The sequence below is a fragment of the Dendrobates tinctorius genome, unplaced genomic scaffold, assembly GCF_039654945.1.
Source record: "Dendrobates tinctorius isolate UK_male_01 unplaced genomic scaffold, ASM3965494v1 ptg000046l, whole genome shotgun sequence".
Classification (NCBI taxonomy): domain Eukaryota; kingdom Metazoa; phylum Chordata; class Amphibia; order Anura; family Dendrobatidae; genus Dendrobates; species Dendrobates tinctorius.
Window position 1 is genome coordinate 80,630,510 of NW_027361714.1, and position 21,814 is coordinate 80,652,323.

At 40.2% G+C, this 21,814-nt stretch overlaps 1 protein-coding gene across 2 annotated transcripts in view; it reads right to left on the bottom strand.

The window, feature by feature from the left end:
- Positions 1 to 21,814, bottom strand: part of AFG1L (AFG1 like ATPase) — a 191,599-nt gene that overhangs the window by 114,211 nt on the left and 55,574 nt on the right. For both annotated transcript variants that reach the window (XM_073576056.1, XM_073576055.1), the window contains exons 3-4: positions 4,371 to 4,422; positions 1,726 to 1,827 (exon numbers count right to left, since the gene is read on the bottom strand). In XM_073576056.1, the coding sequence (XP_073432157.1) occupies positions 1,726 to 1,827; positions 4,371 to 4,422 (154 nt within the window). The remainder of the gene's footprint in view (positions 1 to 1,725; positions 1,828 to 4,370; positions 4,423 to 21,814) is intronic.

Sequence of the window (21,814 nt, forward strand, 5' to 3'; positions counted from 1 at the left end):
ATTAAAAAGTTTGATTTCCTTACCCAATTCGCTTCTAGATATACATATATGGGCAATTATTTGCCATTTACATGCTTAAAGGGCAATATCTTAACTCTGTAACATCAAGTAGGATATTCTGCCACGTGGAGGTTATGCAACAATTACAATCTCATTTTGAGAGTCTAAATTTATAATATTATCATAGATAGCCTGATTCTAATTAATTTGGGGAATTGGTGAAGATATATTACAACATTATTTTGACAATCAATTTTAAACTATGGCACTGCTACTACTCTCATAGATAGGCTGATCCATTATTTTGAGGAATTTTTGATAATAAAAACATTTTACAGAGCAACTCATTAATTATAATGTCATTTCTGTTTACACAGGGTAAATTGTATCCCGTTAATTAAATGGAATTATCTGGGGATCCTGGCTTACTCTCTCCTAATCCCAATGATAACTGAAGGTCAGGGATAGGACTATTTTAACGTTCTTAATAAAAGTTATATTTTAGTTTAGAATCGCTCACATCTACACCTTTCTTTTCCTTTTCTAATTTAATCAGTTTGTTCGGTGGTGTACACTGAATGTGTATGCAGAAATGGGTAGTATATGTAAAATACATGATCAAATGCAAATATCTGTAGAAAAATCAATTTGTTGACTTTTTTCCCCCCATGATCATGTGACGTAGATGAAAAGCACATCTAAATGGGCAACAGATTTGCAACCCATCAATTAAGCTCTATAGATTACAGCAGAGATTGAGCTGCAAATTATCACTAAGGCTACTTGCACACTTGCGTTATCAGGCGCAGCGCTCGGCCGCCGCTAAGCTCCGCCCACGGCTCCACCCCCTCCGGTCAGCTCCTCCTATGGGCGCATGACGCAGGTCGCATTGGGTACGCAGGGCATGGGCTGGTATGTTTTGCGGGCGCATGCACCTTTTAGGCGCTGTGCCGACGTGCGCCAAACGTGTTGCATTTTGTTGCGATCGCCACACCGTCAAAAGGGCGCATGCGCCCGCAAAAACATGCCAGTGCATGGCCTGTGTACCCAACGCTAAATATAGGGGATGCAGGTTGCATGCAGCGTCATGTGCCCTTAGGAGGAGCTGACCGAAGGGGGCGCGGCCGGTGGCGGAGCTTAGTGGCGGCCGAGCGCTGCACCATAACGCCAAGTGTGCAAGTAACCTAACTTATGACAAAAACTGCATATTTATTAAATTATTGATTATGCTTACTTATATAGTGATGTCATATTCCACAGCCCTTTATAGGTATTGCTGTCGCTGTCCCCATTGGGGCTCCAAACTAAATTCCCTATCAGTATGTCTTTGGAATGTGGGAGGAAACCTTAGTACCCGGAGAAAACCCACACAACTAATTTTATGCTATTTTATGTACTTGTCAATTCTTTCAGCATTTATTCACACGAAGATAAAGGGGAGAAAAACGTAATAATGCATGTATTTTATGCTGTCTTTTTTCTGGCAACACTCTGCTATTTGCTGCAGACAAACATCAAGTCCCTTGAATCCGTTATCCAAAATCTCAAACCTTTCTCTTATTATAACCCTCCCTTCTAAGATATTTCCTAATCTTATTCTACAAGTTTTCGATTGTAATTTAATAGCCAATATATATACACTTATTGACAAGCCTATTATGACCATGGATATATTTGCAGGACATCATCTTTGCTACAACAAGAAAAAGCCAAATTAGAGCTTACTTTCATGTACGTCCAGCATAAATCCATGGAAGTGCACTCGCTTTTTCTGCTCAACTTCAACATGTGCAAAAAACATGTCCATCACCATAGTCTTACCAGTACCTTAAATGAAAAGACACCATGTATTAGTATTTCCACCGAATTGGTGAGATAGGATTGACCATATTCCTACCATGTAATCTAATCCAAATTTGTACGGTTGAATCGAAAGTAGGACATTTTGTTCTGTTGCTGTTGAAAATAAATAAGTAATTGCAAAAATTTTAAAACCACTGGTTTAACCCCTAGTGACAATACCAATTTTTACAATTCTGACCAGTGCCACTTTATGTGGTTATAACACTGGAACTCTTCAACGTATCCCACTGATTCTGAGATTGTTTTTTTCGTGACATATTGTATTTCATATTACTGGTAAAATTCCTTCGGTATGACTTGCGTTTATTTATAATAAAAAAAAAATGGACATTTTTTCAAAAATGTTGAAAATTTTGCAATTTTCAAACTTTTAATTTTTGCACCCTTAAATCAGAGAGTCATATCGCACAAAAATAGTTAATAAATAACATTTCCCACATATCTACTTTACATCAGCACAATTTTGGAAACAATTTTTTTTGCTATGATGTTATAAGGGTTAAAAGTTGACCAGTGATTTCTCATTTTTCCAACAAAACCATGTTTTAGGGACCACCTCACATTTGAAGTGAGTTTGGAGAGTCAATAAGACAGAAAATACCCAAAAGTGACACTATTCTAAAAACTGCACCCCTCAAGGTGTTCAAAACCACATTCAAGAAATTATTAACCCTTCATGTGAGTCACAAGAACTAAAGCAATGTGTAAAGGAAGAAAAATGAACATTTTACTTTTTTTTTCCACAAAAAATTTACTTTGGAACCAAACTTTTTTATTTCCACAAGGGTATCAGGAGAAAATAGACCACAAAATTAGTTGGACAATTTCTCCTGAGTACGCCAACATCCCTTATGTGGAGGAAAACCACTGTTTGGGCGCATGGCAGGACTCAGAAGTGAGGGAGCACCGTTTAACTTTTTGAACGCAAAATTGTCTGGAATGGCGGGCGCCATGTCGCGTTTGGAGACCCCCTGATGTACCTAAACAGTGGAAACCCCCCAATTCTAACTCCAACCCTAACACAGCCCTAAACCCAACACACCCCTAACCCCAACACCACAACCCTAAACCCGTCCCTATCCCTAGCCCAACCATAACCCTAGCTCTAACCCTAGCCCCAACAGTAAAACTAGTCCCAACCCTAACCATAACCCAAACCATAATCCTAACCCTAGTCCAACCCTAACCAAAACCTTAACCCTAGCCCTAATGGAAAAAAATACATTTTTTTTATTTTATTATTTTTACCTAACTAAGGGGGTGATAAAGGGGGGTTTGATTTACTATTTTTTTTTTTATTTTGATTACTGTGATAGGATCTATCATAGTGATCAAAATGAACCAATAGGAGAAATCTCCTATTGTTGCCAGGCAGATTTCAGCGGCAGCACTGCGCATGCGCCCGCCATTTTTTTCCTGGAAGATGTTGAAGGCCGGGGGACACAGCTGGAGGGACCAGTTGACATCATAGGTAGCGGGGAAGGGAAGGAGGGCTGGGGGGACCATATTTCTCTTTCATTTGATGTGCTAGATAGGAAATTGGACTTCAGTGAATAACAGTGATGGCAATACTGGGGTCAATAAAAACCGACCCGAATCATGTTGTTCGGTGTCTCAGCTACACCTGATAGCAGAGACCCCGGAGATTATCCGACGCTGCGGGGCGTTATAACCTTATTTCTCAGCGCTGTTAAAAAAAGGTGTTGAGGAATAAGTATCCTTAACTGCCCCCGTTAAAAGGCATATCGGCGGTTGTTAAGGGGTTAAAAAACTTTAGGATCTAGGTTATGAAAAATTTTCCTGGAAAGTAAAAAAATAATTAAACTAAATTCAGTATATATTAAACGCAATACGTAAATTTAGAAATTAATTTCGAATTTTGTTTAATTTTTTCCCCAGAATTTTGTTTTCTTTTACTTTTAACCAGCATGATTTTTCCTGAAACTTGCATAGAATTATTCAAACATGTGACTAGTCATTATCATTATTATTGGTATGAACAGTTATTATTATGAAAAACTAGATTATTTTCATGAAATTGTAATATTCCGAAGCAACATTATTTTTTATATTATATGAAAGGGGATTTCTATATTAGTTATATTGATTTGGGCTGTTTACTATGTGGGCCATATAAAAAAAAAAAAAAAAGTCTGTATTTAGTTTGACTTGCCAGTGATCATTTGTATGATGGGTTTTTAGTGACTTAAGATCAAGTAGCTATAGAATGGTTCTGATTCCTTTCTAGACCATTTCTATCAAAGACATACGTGGTCACACATTAGGATAGCGTATTAGGAGGTCTATGCAAGAGCACACAGCTCCTCTATTATACCGCAACTTTTTCACATTCTTTAGCGCTAAACATCTATCAGGATATCCCTTCCCTCTATTATCCATTTGGGTTTCAGCATTACTCTGGGGTGAGTAAGAGAACCAGTTGTTTGCTTATTTATGGGATGAAAGGAATTTATGAGGAAAGTGAATATATTAAAAGCATCACTTACCAACATCTCCAAAGACATACAACCCTTTTTGGGGTTTCTGTCGCGTGAAAAGCTACAAAAAAAAATAAAAATAATAAAAAGTTAAAGAGGATCTATCTCCTACTAGGATACTTTATGAGGTAAAATATAGAGAAATGTATATATAGATATTTCCATGTTTTTAGTCTCCCTCCACACAGTAGTATCTCCAAGCTCAGAGGCATGACTATAATTAAGTAAAAAAAAAATCCGTTCTAGTCTCTGAAAGCTTGAAGTCAGGCTCTCTACTGTCTCACTATCATGACAGCTTTGTGGGACTTCCTGCCTCTGAGCTGTGAAATACCAATGTGGAGAGAAACTGTGAGAGCATGATATCCAGGGGAGTACTGTGCTGCTGTCTTATATAATATGATATAGTGATATAAGTAGTGTAACATGAATTCCTTTATATTATGAAGCAACAGCAGAAAAGAGAATATAGGCATTGCAACAGAGGTAAAACCGATCATATCATATCCTCAGAGAGGCTGCTGTGGACTTTGTGTGTATGTCAGATGAAGAAGCAGCAGCTATGTCCCTCCATATTAATATTACTCTTTACAAGCTGCTAGTACTTCTAGTAGATTAACCTCTTAGAAGCAGCAACAGCCTCTGCCTCCAGATTATCATTTACAAGCTGCTGTGTCCTCACACTTTACCTAAACTATATAATACACAAACATTTTAATACAAACATGATGAATCATTTTCTCTATGAAGTCACAATCAGGCTTCTGGCAGGAGGTGAGGGAATTTGAATTCATCTCTTTACTCTTAATCCTGTCCAGATATAAGAGAAACACTCAAGTTACTATTCAGATGCTGTAAAGAATCAGCTCCCCATCAAAGTTTATATCTCTCAGAGAAGAAAATCAGATTTTGGTCTCACTAATTCTAAAATGAAAGCAATACTTGAGTCCCTGAAGTAGAGAAACATTTTTTGTCTTCCCTATGATATGTAATAGAGAAAAGAGATACAGTATAATTTCAAAATACTATCAGCTGTTTAACACAAGCCATAAATCCTCTTTAATCACATCCCATCACTGCTTTTCAAGTCCTAATAGAATGTGCCACTTTATGTTAGGACATACAAATGCAGTGACTCCACCTCAGAATTATGATCCGGGGGCTCCTTCTGCATTAGGGGTCCTTCACACATCACTGATATTGCGAGCAAGCAAAATATAGTCCGAGTGTCATCCGAGTATGGTCAGTTTAATCAATTTTTCTTGTAAATACTTTTTTGCCCAAAAATGACAAAAGTATTCTCTGAGAAATACATTTATTAGCCAACAAAAAAAAATATGACCATACAGTCATACCGCTCCTGGCACTTAGTGCCGGGTGTCAGCTGTGAGCGCGGCTTATCACATATGACGTACTATTCCGTCCTTGGGTATTAAGTCCCAGGGCACATGGACGGAATAGTACATCTAATGTCAGGAAGGGGTTAAAGCATATACAGTCATATGTTAAAGTTTGGGCACCCCTATTAATGTTAACCTTTTTTCTTTATAACAATTCTGGTTTTTGCAACAGCTATTTCAGTTTCATATATCTAATAACTGATGGACTCAGTTATATTTCTGGATTCAAATGAGGTTTATTGTACTAACAGAAAATGTGCAATCTGCATTTAAACAAAAGTTGACCGGTGCAAAAGTATGGGCACCTCAACATAAAAGTGACATTAATATTTTGTAGATCCTCCTTTTGCAAAACTAACAGCCTCTAGTCGCTTCCTGCAGCTATTAATGAGTTCCTGGATGAAGGTATTTGTGACCATTCCTGTTTACAAAACAATTCCAGTTCAGTTAAGTTTGATGGTCGCCGAGCATGGACAGCCCGCTTCAAATCATCCCACAGATGTTCAATGATATTCAGGTCTGGGGACTGGGATGGCCATTCCAGAACAACATTGTAATTGTTCCTCTGCATGAATGCCTGAGTAGATTTGGAGCGGTGTTTTGGATCATTGTCTTGCTGAAATATCCATCCCCTGCGTAACTTCAACTTCGTCACTGATTCTTGCACATTATTGTCAAGAATCTGCTGATACTGAGTTGAATCCATGCGACCCTCAACTTTAACAAGATTCCCGGTGCCGGCATTGGCCACACAGCCCCAAAGCATGATGGAACCACCACCAAATTTTACTGTGGGTAGCAAGTGTTTTTCTTGGAATGCTGTGTTTTTTAGCCTCCATGCATAACGCCTTTTTGTGTGACCAAACAACTCAATCTTTGGTTCATCAGTCCACAGGATATTCTCCCAAAATGTAACTGGCTTGTCCAAATGTGCTTTTGCATACCTCAGGCGACTCTGTTTGTGGCGTGCTTGCAGAAACGGCTTCTTTCGCATCACTCTCCCATACAGCTTCTCCTTGTGCAAAGTGCGCTGTATTGTTGACCGATGCACAGTGACACCATCTGCAGCAAGATGATGCTGCAGGTCTTTGGAGGTGGTCTGTGGATTGTCCTTGACTGTTCTCACCATTCTTCTTCTCTGCCTTTCTGATATTTTTCTTGGCCTGCCACTTCTGGGCTTAACAAGAACTGTACCTGTGTTCTTCCATTTCCTTACTATGTTCCTCACAGTGGAAACTGACAGGTTAAATCTCTGAGACAACTTTTTGTATCCTTCCCCTGAAAAGCTATGTTGAATATTCTTTGTTTTCAGATCATTTGAGAGTTGTTTTGAGGAGCCCATGATGCCACTCTTCATAGGAGAATCAAATAGGAGAACTACTTGCAAGTGGCCACCTTAAATACCTTTTCTCATGATTTGATACACCTGGCTATAAAGTTCAAAGCTCAATGAGGTTACAAAACCAATTTAGTGCTTCAGGAAGTCAGTAAAAAGTAGTTAGGAGTGTTCAAATCAAGAAAATGATAAGGGTGCCCATACTTTTGCACCGGTCAAATTTTGTTTAAATGCAGATTGCACATTTTCTGTTAGTACAATAAACCTCATTTGAATCCAGAAATATAACTGAGTCCATCAGTTATTAGATATATGAAACTGAAATAGCTGTTGCAAAAACCAAAATTGTTATAAAGAAAAAAGGTTAACATTAATAGGGGTGCCCAAACTTTAACATATGACTGTATGTAATTTTAGGGGACAAAAAAACAAAATGTATAATTTCAAGTCTCAAAAATCCCTTACACATGAGTATTATAAAAAAAAATTAGAATTAAAAAAAAAAAAAAGATCGTTTACCAATCCCTGTACTCTGAATCACCAATTGACTGTCAAGTTACATTCTTCCATAATTGATATTCTTCAGTGGCAATTCTTTCTTTAAGAGGGTTCCACTCCTCAGTTTGAGTCACTTCTGTTTGCTATAGCATTCAGAAATCATATCTTAATAATATTAACGGAAAAACAATAGGTTGAACAGGATGCAAAACAATAGAGTGACAACCACTACAATGCACCATAAGGGTCCTTGCTCAGATATTAATAAATGCTTCAACCTTACAGCTTCATAGAAGATGCGCAGCAACATAAGAGATACAAATTAAAAAGATTCCTCAGTGGGAGCAGTACAATTGCCAAGTAAGGTTACTTTAGTTTTGATGCATGAGTAAAAAAACCTTATTTAATTGGCACATAAACTTCATTAAATACATACCCATCTGAAATCTAGTCATCTGGAAATGGTCATTAATATGTGTCATCTGGAAATGGTCATTAATATTTTCAAAGGCCAGATGGAACATTTTCTAACATAAATAATTCTAGAATTTGGAGGAATATAACAAAGAAGCACTCTGTCTGCTACAGCTCACCACTATTCTGTCATTGTGGACAACGAACCTGATGAACTACTGACGTGACACAATAATTCACGTCAGTCTTGGAGAATATTACACTTACATCGCTAGATTTTTTTTTTCTTTTTTTGCCCTGAATTGTTTAAGTTGGTGTTGTCCAGCAGTGGACGATAAATGCATATTATAGTGTTTCCCAAATTCTTGATGGTATAAGGGTATGTGCACACGTTGCGGATTTGCTCTTGTAAAAAACTGTGCAGATTCTTCCCCTTAGGCAGAAAACGCAGTTGAAAATTGGCATGTTTTTGATGCGGAATTGTATGCATTTTTGTAAGCTAAATTAAGACATATTTCACAAAAAAAAAAGAATCGTGATGTCATTTCCTTGCCCAACCTCTCCTTTTACAATCTCCATCGAAGACCATAATATCATTACATACCATGTAAAAATATAATGTTTACACCTAAAACAAATATAAGTGAATATAATCTATATATATACATATATACATACACATATACATACACACACATATGTATTTGTCAGCCAGATACCCTCATTAATAAAACGGTACATAAAGAGTTAAAAAGGCGCACACAAAAAATTAAAAAAAAAATTGCGTGGGCTCCCAATTAATTTTCATAACTAGCAGAGGGAAAGCCAACTACTGAGGGCTGATATTAAAATTCTGGGAAGGAGCCAAGAGCCATAAGGGTTCCCAGGCTATTAATATCAGCTCACAGATGTTTGCTTAACCTTTACTGGCTAGTTTACAGGGAACCACAGAAAAAAATTGACATGGGTTCCCCTTATAAAATCGAACCAGCAAAGGCTAGGCAGACAGCTGCGGGCTGATATTAATAGCCTGTGGGAAGGGGCCATGGATATTGGCATCCCCCAGGCTAAAAACATCAGCTCTCAGCCACCCCTGAAATGGCACATCTTAGGGTGGTTTCACATTAGCATTTCAGGGCGCAGAGACGGCCTGCGCATGGCCGCTGCTAAGCCCCGCCCCCTGGCGAGCCTCCTCCGGTAGCTCCGCCTACGGGCGCATGACGCTGCATGCGTCCTGCATCCCCTATCTTTATCACTGGGGACGCAGGCCGTGCGCGGTATGTGTTTGGCGGCGCATGCATCCTTTTGACAGTGCGCCCTCCAGCGCCAAACGCAACCTGTTGCAATTTGGTTGCGCTCGGCGCACCGTCAAAAGGACGCATGCACCGCCAAACGCATACTGCGCACGGCCTGCATCCCCAGTGATAAAGAAGGGGACGCATGCAGCGTCATGCGCCCGCAGGCGGAGCTACCAGAGGAGACGCGGCAGGGGGCGGGGCTTAGCGGCGGCCATGCGCAGGCCATCGCTGAGCCCTGAAATGCTAATGTGAAACCACCATTACAGACAGGGCTGTGGAGTCGGTAAGCCACAGTTGCGACTCAGACTCCTGGATTTTATCAGGCTCCGACTCCGGCTCCTTCATAAATGGCCAATTCATAACAACAAATTTACTGTTGTAAAATATTAAACATCGTGCTTATTCAGTTTCTCACCATCATATAAGTAATCAGACCACTTAGAGCAAAAACTACATTAGAATACAATTAGAATATAGCAAATAACTTTTATAAACTTTTCTAAACTGTAAGTAAATATGCAATAAACACTTTTATGCAGTTAATAAGAAGAAATCTATAAATTTGTCCTCAGAAAAAGTATTGCCTCTGTCAGATCCTCCTTCATGGATGCCCTCAAATCTGATCTAATTATTTTGAGAGCAGAGAACAACCTCTCTACACTAACTTGTGTTGGTGGCAAAGAAGTAACCACTCGGGCAACATCTCTGACAATGTCAGGATACAGAGGAATCGCTTGTTGCACTGTTATTTTTGATGAACGGTCAAATTTCTCAATTTCTTTTAGTGCACATGAAAAATTCTGCTGAAATGTACTGGCTGTGTTCCTTGATGGGGATGACTCTTCTTCTATGCGGGAACGCTTTGCACGGTCCTTGAGATCCAAATATTTTTCGAAATTAAATTCTTCATCAGTTGATGATGAGGGTGAAGATGTGGCAGGACGACCAAATTCTTCTTGTTCCTCCTGACTGTTCTGCAACCCTTTCATCCTTACTGCTATTTCAAACAGAGCTTCTTTTCCTTTACTTAGCTCTTGATCATCTAGAAGAATCCGATGCATTGGGTCTACATAAACAGCTGCCAAAAGAATGTTATTTTCTCTCTCCGTTTCATTGATGTAGCAATGCCACTTGCAATTAACCCTCCTCTTTGGGACAGGCGAAACATCAGGTTCTTCCACTCCTTTAAGAAAATACCTGGAGTTAAGTCCTCTGCTTGTAATTTTTTAGTCACTGTAAATGGGTGCTCTAGCAATTTTTCCAGCTCAGTCACCTGATTCCACTGACTTTCATTTAGCGTCAGTTGAGGGTTAGCCATGTCTACAAGAAAGATTTTCAGTTCAACCAAGCGCTGAATCATTAAGTAAGTACTGCCCCATCGTGTGGCTTGATCAATAATTGCCCCTTTTCCAGCACGTCTCTTCAAAATTGAGTCAACATTAGGGGTTCTGGCAACAGTAGCCAATTTTCTCACCTTGCCAATCAGTGCAGCAGCATGTCCTTCTTGCAGACTGTCTCTTATAGCCAGCTGTAGCGTATGCACAACACAGTGCATGTGATGAATGAAAGAACATATTGACACAGTTTCAACAAGATCATCTAAACTATCATGTTGCTGTTCATCTGAAGCAACTTCAGTTTGCTCCTCAGTTACAATACTGTGTTCCTCTATTTCAAACATTTCTGTGTCTGTGGACCCAGAATGTTCTTCTACCGTGTTTCCCCGAAAGTAAGACCCTGTCTTACATTAATTTTACCCCAAAAAGTCCCACCCTGTCTTACTTTCGGGGGAGGTCTTACATTAGCCGAAAAAAAAATGACAATTTCTTTTTAACCAATAAATTAACATTAACATGCTGTTATACCCCATAACAGTGCCATATCCCACTGCACAAAGCCCCACACCCCATAACAGTGCCGTATCCCACTGCACACAGCCCCACACCCCATAACAGTGCCGTATCCCACTGCACACAGCCCCACACCCCATAACAGTGCCGTATCCCACTGCACACAGCCCCACACCCCATAACAGTGCCGTATCCCACTGCACACAGCCCCACACCCCATAACAGTGCCGTATCCCACTGCACACAGCCCCATACCCTATACAGTACATGTTTCCCTACTTGGTTTTTAAATGCTGGACGTTTTCCTCTGCGGTGCGGCTGTGGGTGCGGAAGGCCTGTGCTGCAGGGAACGCTGTGCCAATCAGCAGGGAAACAGCAGTGACGTGGGGCTGGGGCGGCCAATTACAGCCCGAGCTGCTGGACCAATCAGTGCTCGAGCCGGGGGCCGGCGGTGACGTGGGGAACAGGGGCGGCCAATGAGCTGTTGAGCTGGGCGGATTGCGGGGTTAACACGGCGAGTTAACCCCATGAGCGCTGGACCCGCCCAGATGCACCTGAGGACACCTCTGGAGCCTGGGGACCCAATGGGGGACAGCCGCGGCCCAAAGGTAAGGGCCTTACATTTCACAGCGGCCCCCAACCCTGCCTTACATTCGGGGGAGGCCTTACATTGAAGGACCCCCCCGTAACCCCCACCCTGTCTTACTTTCGGGGGGGTCCTACTTTCGGGGAAACACGGTAGCTGCTGGTCACCATCATTACTCTCATTCATTAGCTTAATAGTACTTATCATATTTGAAGCATTGTCACTTACGACAGAAAGAACTTGCTCTTTTTTAAGTTCATAGTCTTGCAGAACCTTTTCCATCAAGACCTGGAGAAACTCACTGGTGTGATGAGCTTTGGTGTCTTTTACTGCCAATGTCTTGGTAACTATTTCATTTTTGTCACAAACAAATCGGACATTGATGGCAAAATAGTTCACTCTGTGACGTGTGCAGGCATCCATTTTAAGAAACAGAAAGCGTCCCTTGAGAGTTTTTTTTTTAAGTTCTTCCTTTTGTTTAAAAGCTTCTTCGATTACTAATTTTCTAATACTCTCTCTCCAGAGAAACACCAAGCTTGCGGGCCATTTCCCCATTCAGACACATAAAAGCTGGTCGTGAAAATAATGAAATAGGCACACTATCCTTTACAACAAGCTCTATGATCTGTTTTTTAAATGTATCTACTGTCATTGTCACAGTAACTTTGTCACTGACAAAATATCTTGCAACTGATGGCTGCAAAGTTCTCTGCTCCTTTGTTTGGCTGGAAGAGCTGGGCACTGGTTCATTGGTTTGGATGCAGTCTCTCATCCACTGCTTTCAGTACTTCTGGATGAAAGCGCTGTAAATGTCTCTTTAGATTAGAAGCTCTGGTAGGAGCATTTTTATCTTTGCCTGAATATGCACTCATCTTGGCTTCACAGCATTTGTTTTCGTCTGGATCATTTGTCATACACTGACAGACATAATGTTTTCTATCTTGAGTGATGGTGAAATGTTCAAATACAGCTGATTTAATGTGATGCTTCTTTGACATTCTCAGGTTTTTAATTCTGCATTCACAATCCAAATGACAATTGTTTTTCCTAAAAACAATTGTACAAAATTATTGCCAGGTTGTACAACTGATATAGTGGTCAGTAATACTGTTATTATTCCTCATGTACTCACAGTTAACTGATGCAAAGTTTGTTGAAAGGATAATACTTCTTACAGTCTTCCTCTTCTGAGTAGCAGGCAGCTGTGAGATGCTTGGAAGACGCACACCTAGTATGATCTAGTCTAGAGGAGGAGCTTTACTACTAAGAATTTGCAACACATTTTCACTTTCAGTTTCATACATTGTAAGTAGGGGGGTTGGGGCAGCATGAGGTTAACCAAGTATAAGATTAGATTAGGGCAGTGGAGAACAGTGACACACAAGAAGTAAGAAATGTCTCTATCTCCAGCAGAACTGCTTATCACTGTTGTTCATAGTTTGATAGAACATATATATTTGAGTAACATTTATAAAATTCATATGAAAGTTCAATTATGAAATATTAATACATTTTTTTTAAAGCTGGAGTCAGAGTCGGTACATTTCTACCGACTCCGACCAAAACTAACTCAGTCTCCGACTCCACAGCCCTGCTTACAGATGCGCCAATTCTGGCACTTAGCCTCGCTCTTCCCACTTGCCCTGTAGCAGTGGCAAGTGGGGTAATATTTGTGGGGTTGAGGTCACCTTTGTATTGTCCGGTGACATCAAGCCCACGGCTCAGTAATGGAGAAGTGTCTATAAGACACCTATACATTACTAATCCTATAGTTATATGGTCAATAAAGACACAGCCAGAATAAAGTCCTTTAATAATCTTAATTAACCATACTTAATATATAGCTTAATTCCCCGACACCCTCGATCTCCTGCAACAAAAATAAAATAATAAACCAACACAAATACTCCCTGGTCCGCCATAGTCCTAAATAATGAGTGTCCCACGACGATCTCACCTGTAAAACAGTCACATCGGGAGATGTGACTGTTCTACAGGGCCTCTGGTGATATACTGACAGGAGGTGTAGAGTGATCGCATCTCCCGAAGTGACTGTTCTACAAGTGAGATAGTCGTGAGACACTCGTTATTTAGGACTACGGCAGAATCATTTGTGTGGGTTTATTATTTTATTTTTGTTGCAGGAGATCGAGGGCGTCGGGGAATTAGGTGTTTGGTGATTATTAATGTGTTGTTTTTTTGTTTACAGTTGAACACAGTCGCCGGATGCTACTGTCCAATCATCGGCTCATGCTGCCACTGTTATATGTGACACCAGACATAGCTGGATGGGAGTAGTAGTCCTATCAGACTATGCCTGGCTACACACAGACAACCGCAGACAGACACACACACCCGCAGACAGACACGGTCACGCACATATTCTCCGCTCACACACTCTTACTCCTCCCTATCTGCAGCGTTTTTGGCACGCAAATCTGCAGCTAATCCACAGACCTTTTAACACCTGCGATTTAGCTGCGGATTTGACTAACTCAATGTAAGTCAATGGGTTAAGAAACGTTGCAGATCCGCAAAAAGAATTGACGTGCTGTGGAAAATAAAACGCTGCGAATCCACGTGAAATTTTCCACAGCATGTGCACACCAATTCTGAATTCCCATTGATTAACATAGCTTGAGCACCCCTTTGCGGATCTGGTGCAAATCCGCGCAGAAAAAACGCTGCGGATCCGCAACAAAATCTGCAACGTGTGCACATAGCCTTAATGTGTATTTGCATTACATTAAAGACGCATTCTGACAAATATAACCCTAAACCTTTTTAAATATTTACCGTATGTAAAGTAACAATCGCTTTCTTACTCTTTTGAGTCATGCGACTTCAAATCAAACTCCCCGGATCACACAGGTTTTTATATGTACACTGGAGGTCGCTTTTGCAATGTATGTCTATGGAGCCCCAACTCGCACTAGTCCTTGTGTAAGCTGGAGCAGTCATGTGACCCAGGAGCGGAGTGGAGCTGCACTGGAAACTAGTGAAGAGGGCAATCAATAAGTATTTTACTATGACTACACTACAATGCAAATACCAAAAGACTGACGTCACTTCCAAACAGAAATCTGGTGTGAACAGGTGCTTACTAAGAGTAGTCATCTCCATGTACAACCAACAAATAAAGTAGCACTCTGTAGCGCTATAGCATGCAAACATGAAATAGATCAAATTTGAGTTGCATTACTGCACTAGAAAATATGAAAAATTGAGAATACTTATCACATAATTTGGTTAATTCATGTGTACCCAGCAGCCACGATAAGGCGATTCTCATTGCTGTGAACCTATCTAATGTGAATCCTCTCTTAGACTGAAGTCTACATTTATATGGGAAGGTAGGATCCAGCTGTGATTAAAAATGCCAAGTACGCTCAATTTTTCATATTTTCTAGTGCAGTAATGCAAATTGTATATATTTCATGTTTGCATGCTATAGCGCTACAGTGATTAACCACTCGCTCCAATGCTCTTATTCATACCGAAAAACTACCTCTGAACACATTCACGCTAGTGTCCCAGACACGACCAATCAGCCAATCCAGGAGTGGACATATCAACCAGTGGGGCCCAAGAGGCAAGGGGGCCCAGTTCTACCTCCAAAGCAGGTGCGTTATGAGGAGCTATTGGGATACAAAAGGCCCGTATATTGTTCCTGCACAAGGGCCTTTTTCCATCTGGGTCCGCCAGTGAACCAATTACACAAAGCCACATCACCATTGAATTTTTGCTTTTCCACTCCTCCTCTCCTGATCATTCAACAAGCGGACAACCTTCACTTATATTACACACTGTATGAAACACTTATTTTTTTGCTCTAAAACAATATAATGCATGATAAATGAGCCTTTTTGGACACATTGTTCCTTCACAATTATAGTATATTATGGGTTGATAACGTCATAATCTAAATGGCCAGTATAAAGGTACCAAAAACCAAAAGCGTATAGAGCTGAAACTCTACTGCTATTGACCTGGCTAGATGAACAAGCTCTTTTCATTGTTCTCATGTCCTGCTCCTGAATTCTGACACACGTTCAGTAAAAGAAGTAGCCCAAATAACATGACAGCAATAAAGAAAGTGTCTCAACAGCATTCAGTGTATAATAAGCTTATAAACCATCTGCTGCTAGAATGGTGTTCACCAAGGGTAACGCCACATATTTGTACATTATATCTATGGCAGAAGATGGGAAATTTGCATAGACTACACGCCAAACACACCGTGTTGCATTTTGGTGCGCTCGGCGCACCGTCAAAAGGACGCATGCTCCGCAAAACGCATACCTGCACACGGCCTGCGTACCCAATGCTAAAGAGAGGGTACGCAGGTTGCATGCAGCGTCATGCGCCCATAGGCAGAGCTAACAGGGGGCAGAGCTTAGCAGCGGCCGTGCGCAGACCGACACAGGTCTGTGCAACACAAATGTGAAACCAGCCTAAGACTTCATTCAAATGTTTATTTTTAAATTATGTGTTTACACATAGCCATTATTATGTATGGAGCTTTTAGCATCAATGTGGGGTTTTTTTGCGGACCGTAGCAGCAAAAAAAAAAAAAAAAAAAAAAAATCATGGAAACATCCATTTTTAATTGGATTCACAGGTCAAAGTTACCAATACAAGTCATTAGGTCCGTGACAATCAATGACATCATATGTCATTGATGTGCAACCCGCAGGCTGTCAGCTTTTAGCGTAGTAATGGGTGGAAGCTCTGCAGTTTTTTTAAAAATTTTTATAGGAGAAAATCACTGAACAAATACTGATGGTAAAACTGAGGCACACTTATCAAAATCAGATCCAAAACACTGATGAAAATCAGACTTTTTACGTACAAGAAAAATTACTCAGTAGTGCTTTGTTACATATGCGGATTGTATCTAGAATCTGCTGAGCTGAATCTGTGTCCATCATTTCAATATGATTGTTATGTTTGTAACAAACCTAATGGAGGGAGGGACAGCATTTGAATAACAGTAGTCTTATTTTATATAACTTGTTACATAAACTATGTGAAAATAGAAAATAATTTGTGATGGAGAAAAAACGTGGACAAAGTATATATAGATGCTCCAATCCACTTAAAAAAAAACCAAAACACTATCTTGCTACAATATGCCAGATGTGAAATTATCAGCGTCTAGCAGACATCATTCGATGGAAATGTGCAACATCTGCATTACGCTGCAGCTGTAGACATTGTGTTGCTAATTCTGTGCCTTTTTTTAGGTAGTAGTTCCAAAAACACTATGATTTTCACACTATTCTTGTTTCTCTGATTATATGATATACTGCACTGGGTTACAATTCATTAGACCAAGCCCGGGTACAATTTTCTCCTGGTCACCATTTTTAAGATCTTCTCCAAACTGTAAAAAACTTATTTAAATACATATTTGAGCTGTCATAGACAATAACTCTTTCTACTAGTCAAATACATGCAATGAAAAGTTTACCTTAAGCTTTCACTCAAAGTTTTGTTTAAAGGAATATTCAGCATATGTGCAGCTGAATGTTCCCTAAAATCTGGTGTTGTCCTACACACATTAATTAACATTAGAAAAATATAATACAGAACCAGTCAGAGCTTTAGATGTACCTAAGGAAATTCTTCAGTAAGGTTTATGCTTTGAAGAGGTTAAAATACTGCGACTGCTAGAGTGGCTCTACATTGTGACTCAAATATTGACATTCAGGTCCCAATTCATCAAAGCAATTATGGTATGTCAGAATTCTGGCGTAAAAAGCTTTGAAAAGTCACAAAATTTTGACGCAACGTGAGGTTGCACTAAAATTTTGAGAACCTTTGGTGGCCTTTGCCCATTCGACCCAACGCCGAGAAGGCGAATGACCAGTTAATCCAGTCGAACACCTTCTCGGCATGCAAAACCATCTGGACCACCGGAGCCCTCCTTTTGTTTATGACATCCATCAAGTCTATGACCCTCCTTGTGGTTTCTGCTGCCTGTCTCCCTTTTATAAAACCAGCTTGATCTAAATGATATTAATGATGGGAAAATGGGGGCTAGGCATGTCGTTATGCATTTAGCCCAGATCTTAAGGTTGGTATTTAATAAGGATATGGATCTAAAATTTTGTGCGATGGCCGGCTGCTTGCCGGGTTTTGGTAATATTATTGTGGCTGAAAAACATCTCGTTGAGAAAAAACCCTGAGAAACCACATACTGAAGGGTCTCCGTCAGATATGGAGTTAACTGATCTATAAAAACTTTATAATACAACTTTGAAAAACCATCAGGGCCCGGCGCTTTATGAGATGGTAGAGATAAGATGGTTTTCTTTATTTCTGCATTAGTAAGAGGGACACTCAACTGATCCTTAGACAGAGAAGGAAGACTATGATTAGATAGGAAGGACTCAATGTCCAACAAATTGGAAGGAGTATGGTCAGGAGCAGAGGATAAGTTATAAAGTGAGGAATAATATTCCTTAAATTTATTTGCAATATCTTTAGGGCTGTATAATTTCTGCTGTTGAGGGACATTTTTGAAATAGGGGATTTTTGCTTTAATTTCTCTGGATTTTAGTCTATTCGCTAATAATTTCTCTGCTTTATTGTCTTGAGAATAATAATGTGCTTTTATTTTTTGAAGATTTCTCTCATATTTATACAATAAATATTCTCTCAATTGAATTCAAAGCTTATATAGTGTACCAGCTCTTTCGCTATTGAAAGAACGTTCAAAGACTTCTAGATTCTTGATTTCATTTAATTTTTTATCCCTTTCTCGTTTAATTTTATGGCCTAGTTTAATAAGATCCCTCGCATGTGTGCCTTGTGTGAGTTCCATAGGGGGAAAGGACTATCTACTGAATTGGCATTATTTTGAAAAAATTTTTGTAGATTCTTTTGGAGGTACTCTACGTTTTGTAGAAAAGATAAAAGATATGAATTAGCTTTCCAAAGATAAGTGGGAGGGGACGAGGGTCTCTCCTCCACATGTAACATTGACGGGGCATGGTCCGACCATGTAATGAGGCCTATGGACGAGAGTGCAATATCATCTAGAAGCGATCTGCTCACCGAAAATAAATCTATACGTGAGTATGTGTTATGATCAGATGAGAAGGAATAATCTTATTCATGTGACGGATTCTCCAAATATCATATAGATCATCTTTGTCAATTAAAGATGCCAAATGGGGTGAGTGTCGTTTGGAAATTGAAGATGAGTCCAGTTCATAATCATGTGTTAAATTGAAATCTCCACAGTAGGTGACATGGCCTTGTTTTACTTTGTTTACTTTTTTCATTAACTTACACAGAAAGTTTAACTGAGAAATATTAGGGGCATAAACCACTACAATTGTATATATTACATTATTAAAGGAACATACATGAATTATGTATCTCCCTTGTAAGTCAGAATCCAAGCATATTGGAGAGAAAGCCACAGAGTTGCTGATAGCTAGCATTACACCTGTTTTTTCTTATAATTGGCCTGCTACACATGTGGAAAAAGGGATGTCGCAATCTACCAGCATCTTTATGGATAGTATGAGTTTCCTGAGCACAATACAGTTAGGTCCATATGTATTTGGACAGAGACAACATTTTTCTAATTTTGGTTCTAGACATTACCACAATGAATTTTAAACAAAACAATTCAGATGCAGTTGAAGTTCAGACTTTCAGCTTTCATTTGAGGGTATCCACATTAAAATTGGATGAAGGGTTTAGGAGTTTCAGCTCCTTAACATGTACCACCCTGTTTTTAAAGGGACCAAAAGTAATTAGACAATTGACTCCAAGGCTATTTCATGGACAGGTGGTGTGGGCAATCTCTTCTTTATGTCATTCTCAATTAAGCAGATAAAAGGCCTGGAGTTGATTTGAGGTGTTGTGCTTGCATTTGGAAGGTTTTGCTGTGAAGGAAACATGCAATCAAAGGAGCTCTCCATGCAGGTGAAACAAGCCATCCTTAAGCTGCAAAAACAGAAAAAACCCATCCGAGAAATTGCTACAACATTAGGAGTGGCAAAATCTACAGTTTGGTACATCATGAGAAAGAAAGAAAGCACTGGTGAACTCATCAATGCAAAAAGACCTGGGCGCCCACGGAAGACAACAGTGGTGGATGATCTCAGAATAATCTCCATGGTGAAGAGAAACCCCCTTCACAACAGCCAACCAAGTGAACAACACTCTCCAGGAGGTAGGCATATCAATATCCAAATCTACCATAAAGAGAAGATTGCATGAAAGTAAATACAGAGGGTTCACTGCACGGTGCAAGCCACTCATAAGCATCAAGAATAAAAAGGCTAGACTGGACTTTGCTAAAAAAACATCTATAAAAGCCAGCACAGTTCTGGAAGAACATTCTTTGGACAGATGAAACCAAGATCAACCTCTACCAGAATGATGGAAAGAGAAAAGTATGGCGACGGCGTGGTAAAGCTCATGATCCAAAGCATACCACATCATCTGTAAAACACGGCGGAGGCAGTGTGATGGCTTGGGCATGCATGGCTGCCAGTGGCACTGGGTCACTAGTGTTTATTGATGATGTGACACAGGACAGAAGCAGCTGAATGAATTCTGAGGTATTCAGAGCCATACTGTGTGCTCAGATCCAGCCAAATGCAGCCAAACTGATTGGTCGTCGTTTCATACTACAGATGGACAATGACCCAAAACATAAAGCCAAAGCAACCCAGGAGTTTATTAAAGCAAAGAAGTGGAATATTCTTGAATGGCCAAGTCAGTCACCTGATCTCAACCCAATTGAGCATGCATTTCACTTGTTAAAGACTAAACTTCAGACAGAAAGGCCCACAAACAAACAGCAACTGAAAACCACCGCAGTGAAGGCCTGGCAGAGCATCAAAAAGGAGGAAACACAGCATCTGGTGATGTCCATGAGTTCAAGACTTTCGGCAGTCATTGCCAACAAAGGGTTTTCAACCAAGTACTAGAAATGAACATTTTATTTACAATTATTTAATCTGTCCAATTACTTTTGGTCTCTTTAAAAACAGGGTGGCACATGTTAAGGAGCTGAAACTCCTAAACCCTTCATCCAATTTTAATGTGGATACCCTCAAATGAAAGCTGAAAGTCTGAACTTCAACTGCATCTGAATTGTTTTGTTTAAAATTCATTGTGGTAATGTCTAGAACCAAAATTAGAAAAATGTTGTCTGTCCAAATATATATGGACCTAACTGTAGATGTCGCATTTAGAGGAAACCACCTCCTTCCACATAAAAGATATTTTCTGTGTAGCACCTGGGGGTTCAAGGTGCTTACCATGCATCTAAATAAATTTCTTGAGGGGTCTAGTTTCCAAAACGGTGTCACTTGTGGGGTATATTCAATGTTTAGGTACATCAGGGGCTCTCCAAACTCGACATGGCGTCCGCCAACTGTTCCAGCAAATTTTGCAGACTGGGGAGACCAGTGTGTCTCAAACAGTGCCTCCCCCCCTCCCACCAGTCCCGTATTGAAAACAGACAGAAATAGATGGGTTGAAACAGGTCGGTGACAGTTTATTAATTACTGAGAAAGGCACTTACATGTCATAATGCACTCATTGCCGAAGGCCCTGTCTGCAACAGACAGGTGAGCCAGGCCAATGAGCGGTTACAAAACTTTGCCCTTCTCCACATCTTCCACCATGGAGGATCATGTGTATGACCTACACAGGACTCCAACCCCCACCCATCAACATTAGGGCCTGCTTGACTCCGTCCTGCAAGCCAGACAAAAATAAAACCAATGTCCGTAGGGTGAACTCCCTTGTGCTGCGCCAGAAGGCTGGTGGTATTATCTCTGACCACACCAATATCATATCCGGGAAGAAACAGGTAAAACGTTCAATGTCTGTCATCACTGTGTAGAGTTTGTCGATTTTGTATTTGCCCAAATCATTGCCACCGACATGTAACAATAATATTACCAGCCCTTTAGCCCTCCTGGAGATGTTGACTATCTCCGGGAACAACTGTTGCCATTGGAGCGCTCTGATACCCCTCCAGTTGACCTCTAGTCTCAGGAAGCCTAGATTTTTTCCTCCAGGCCGAAACTAGGCCCT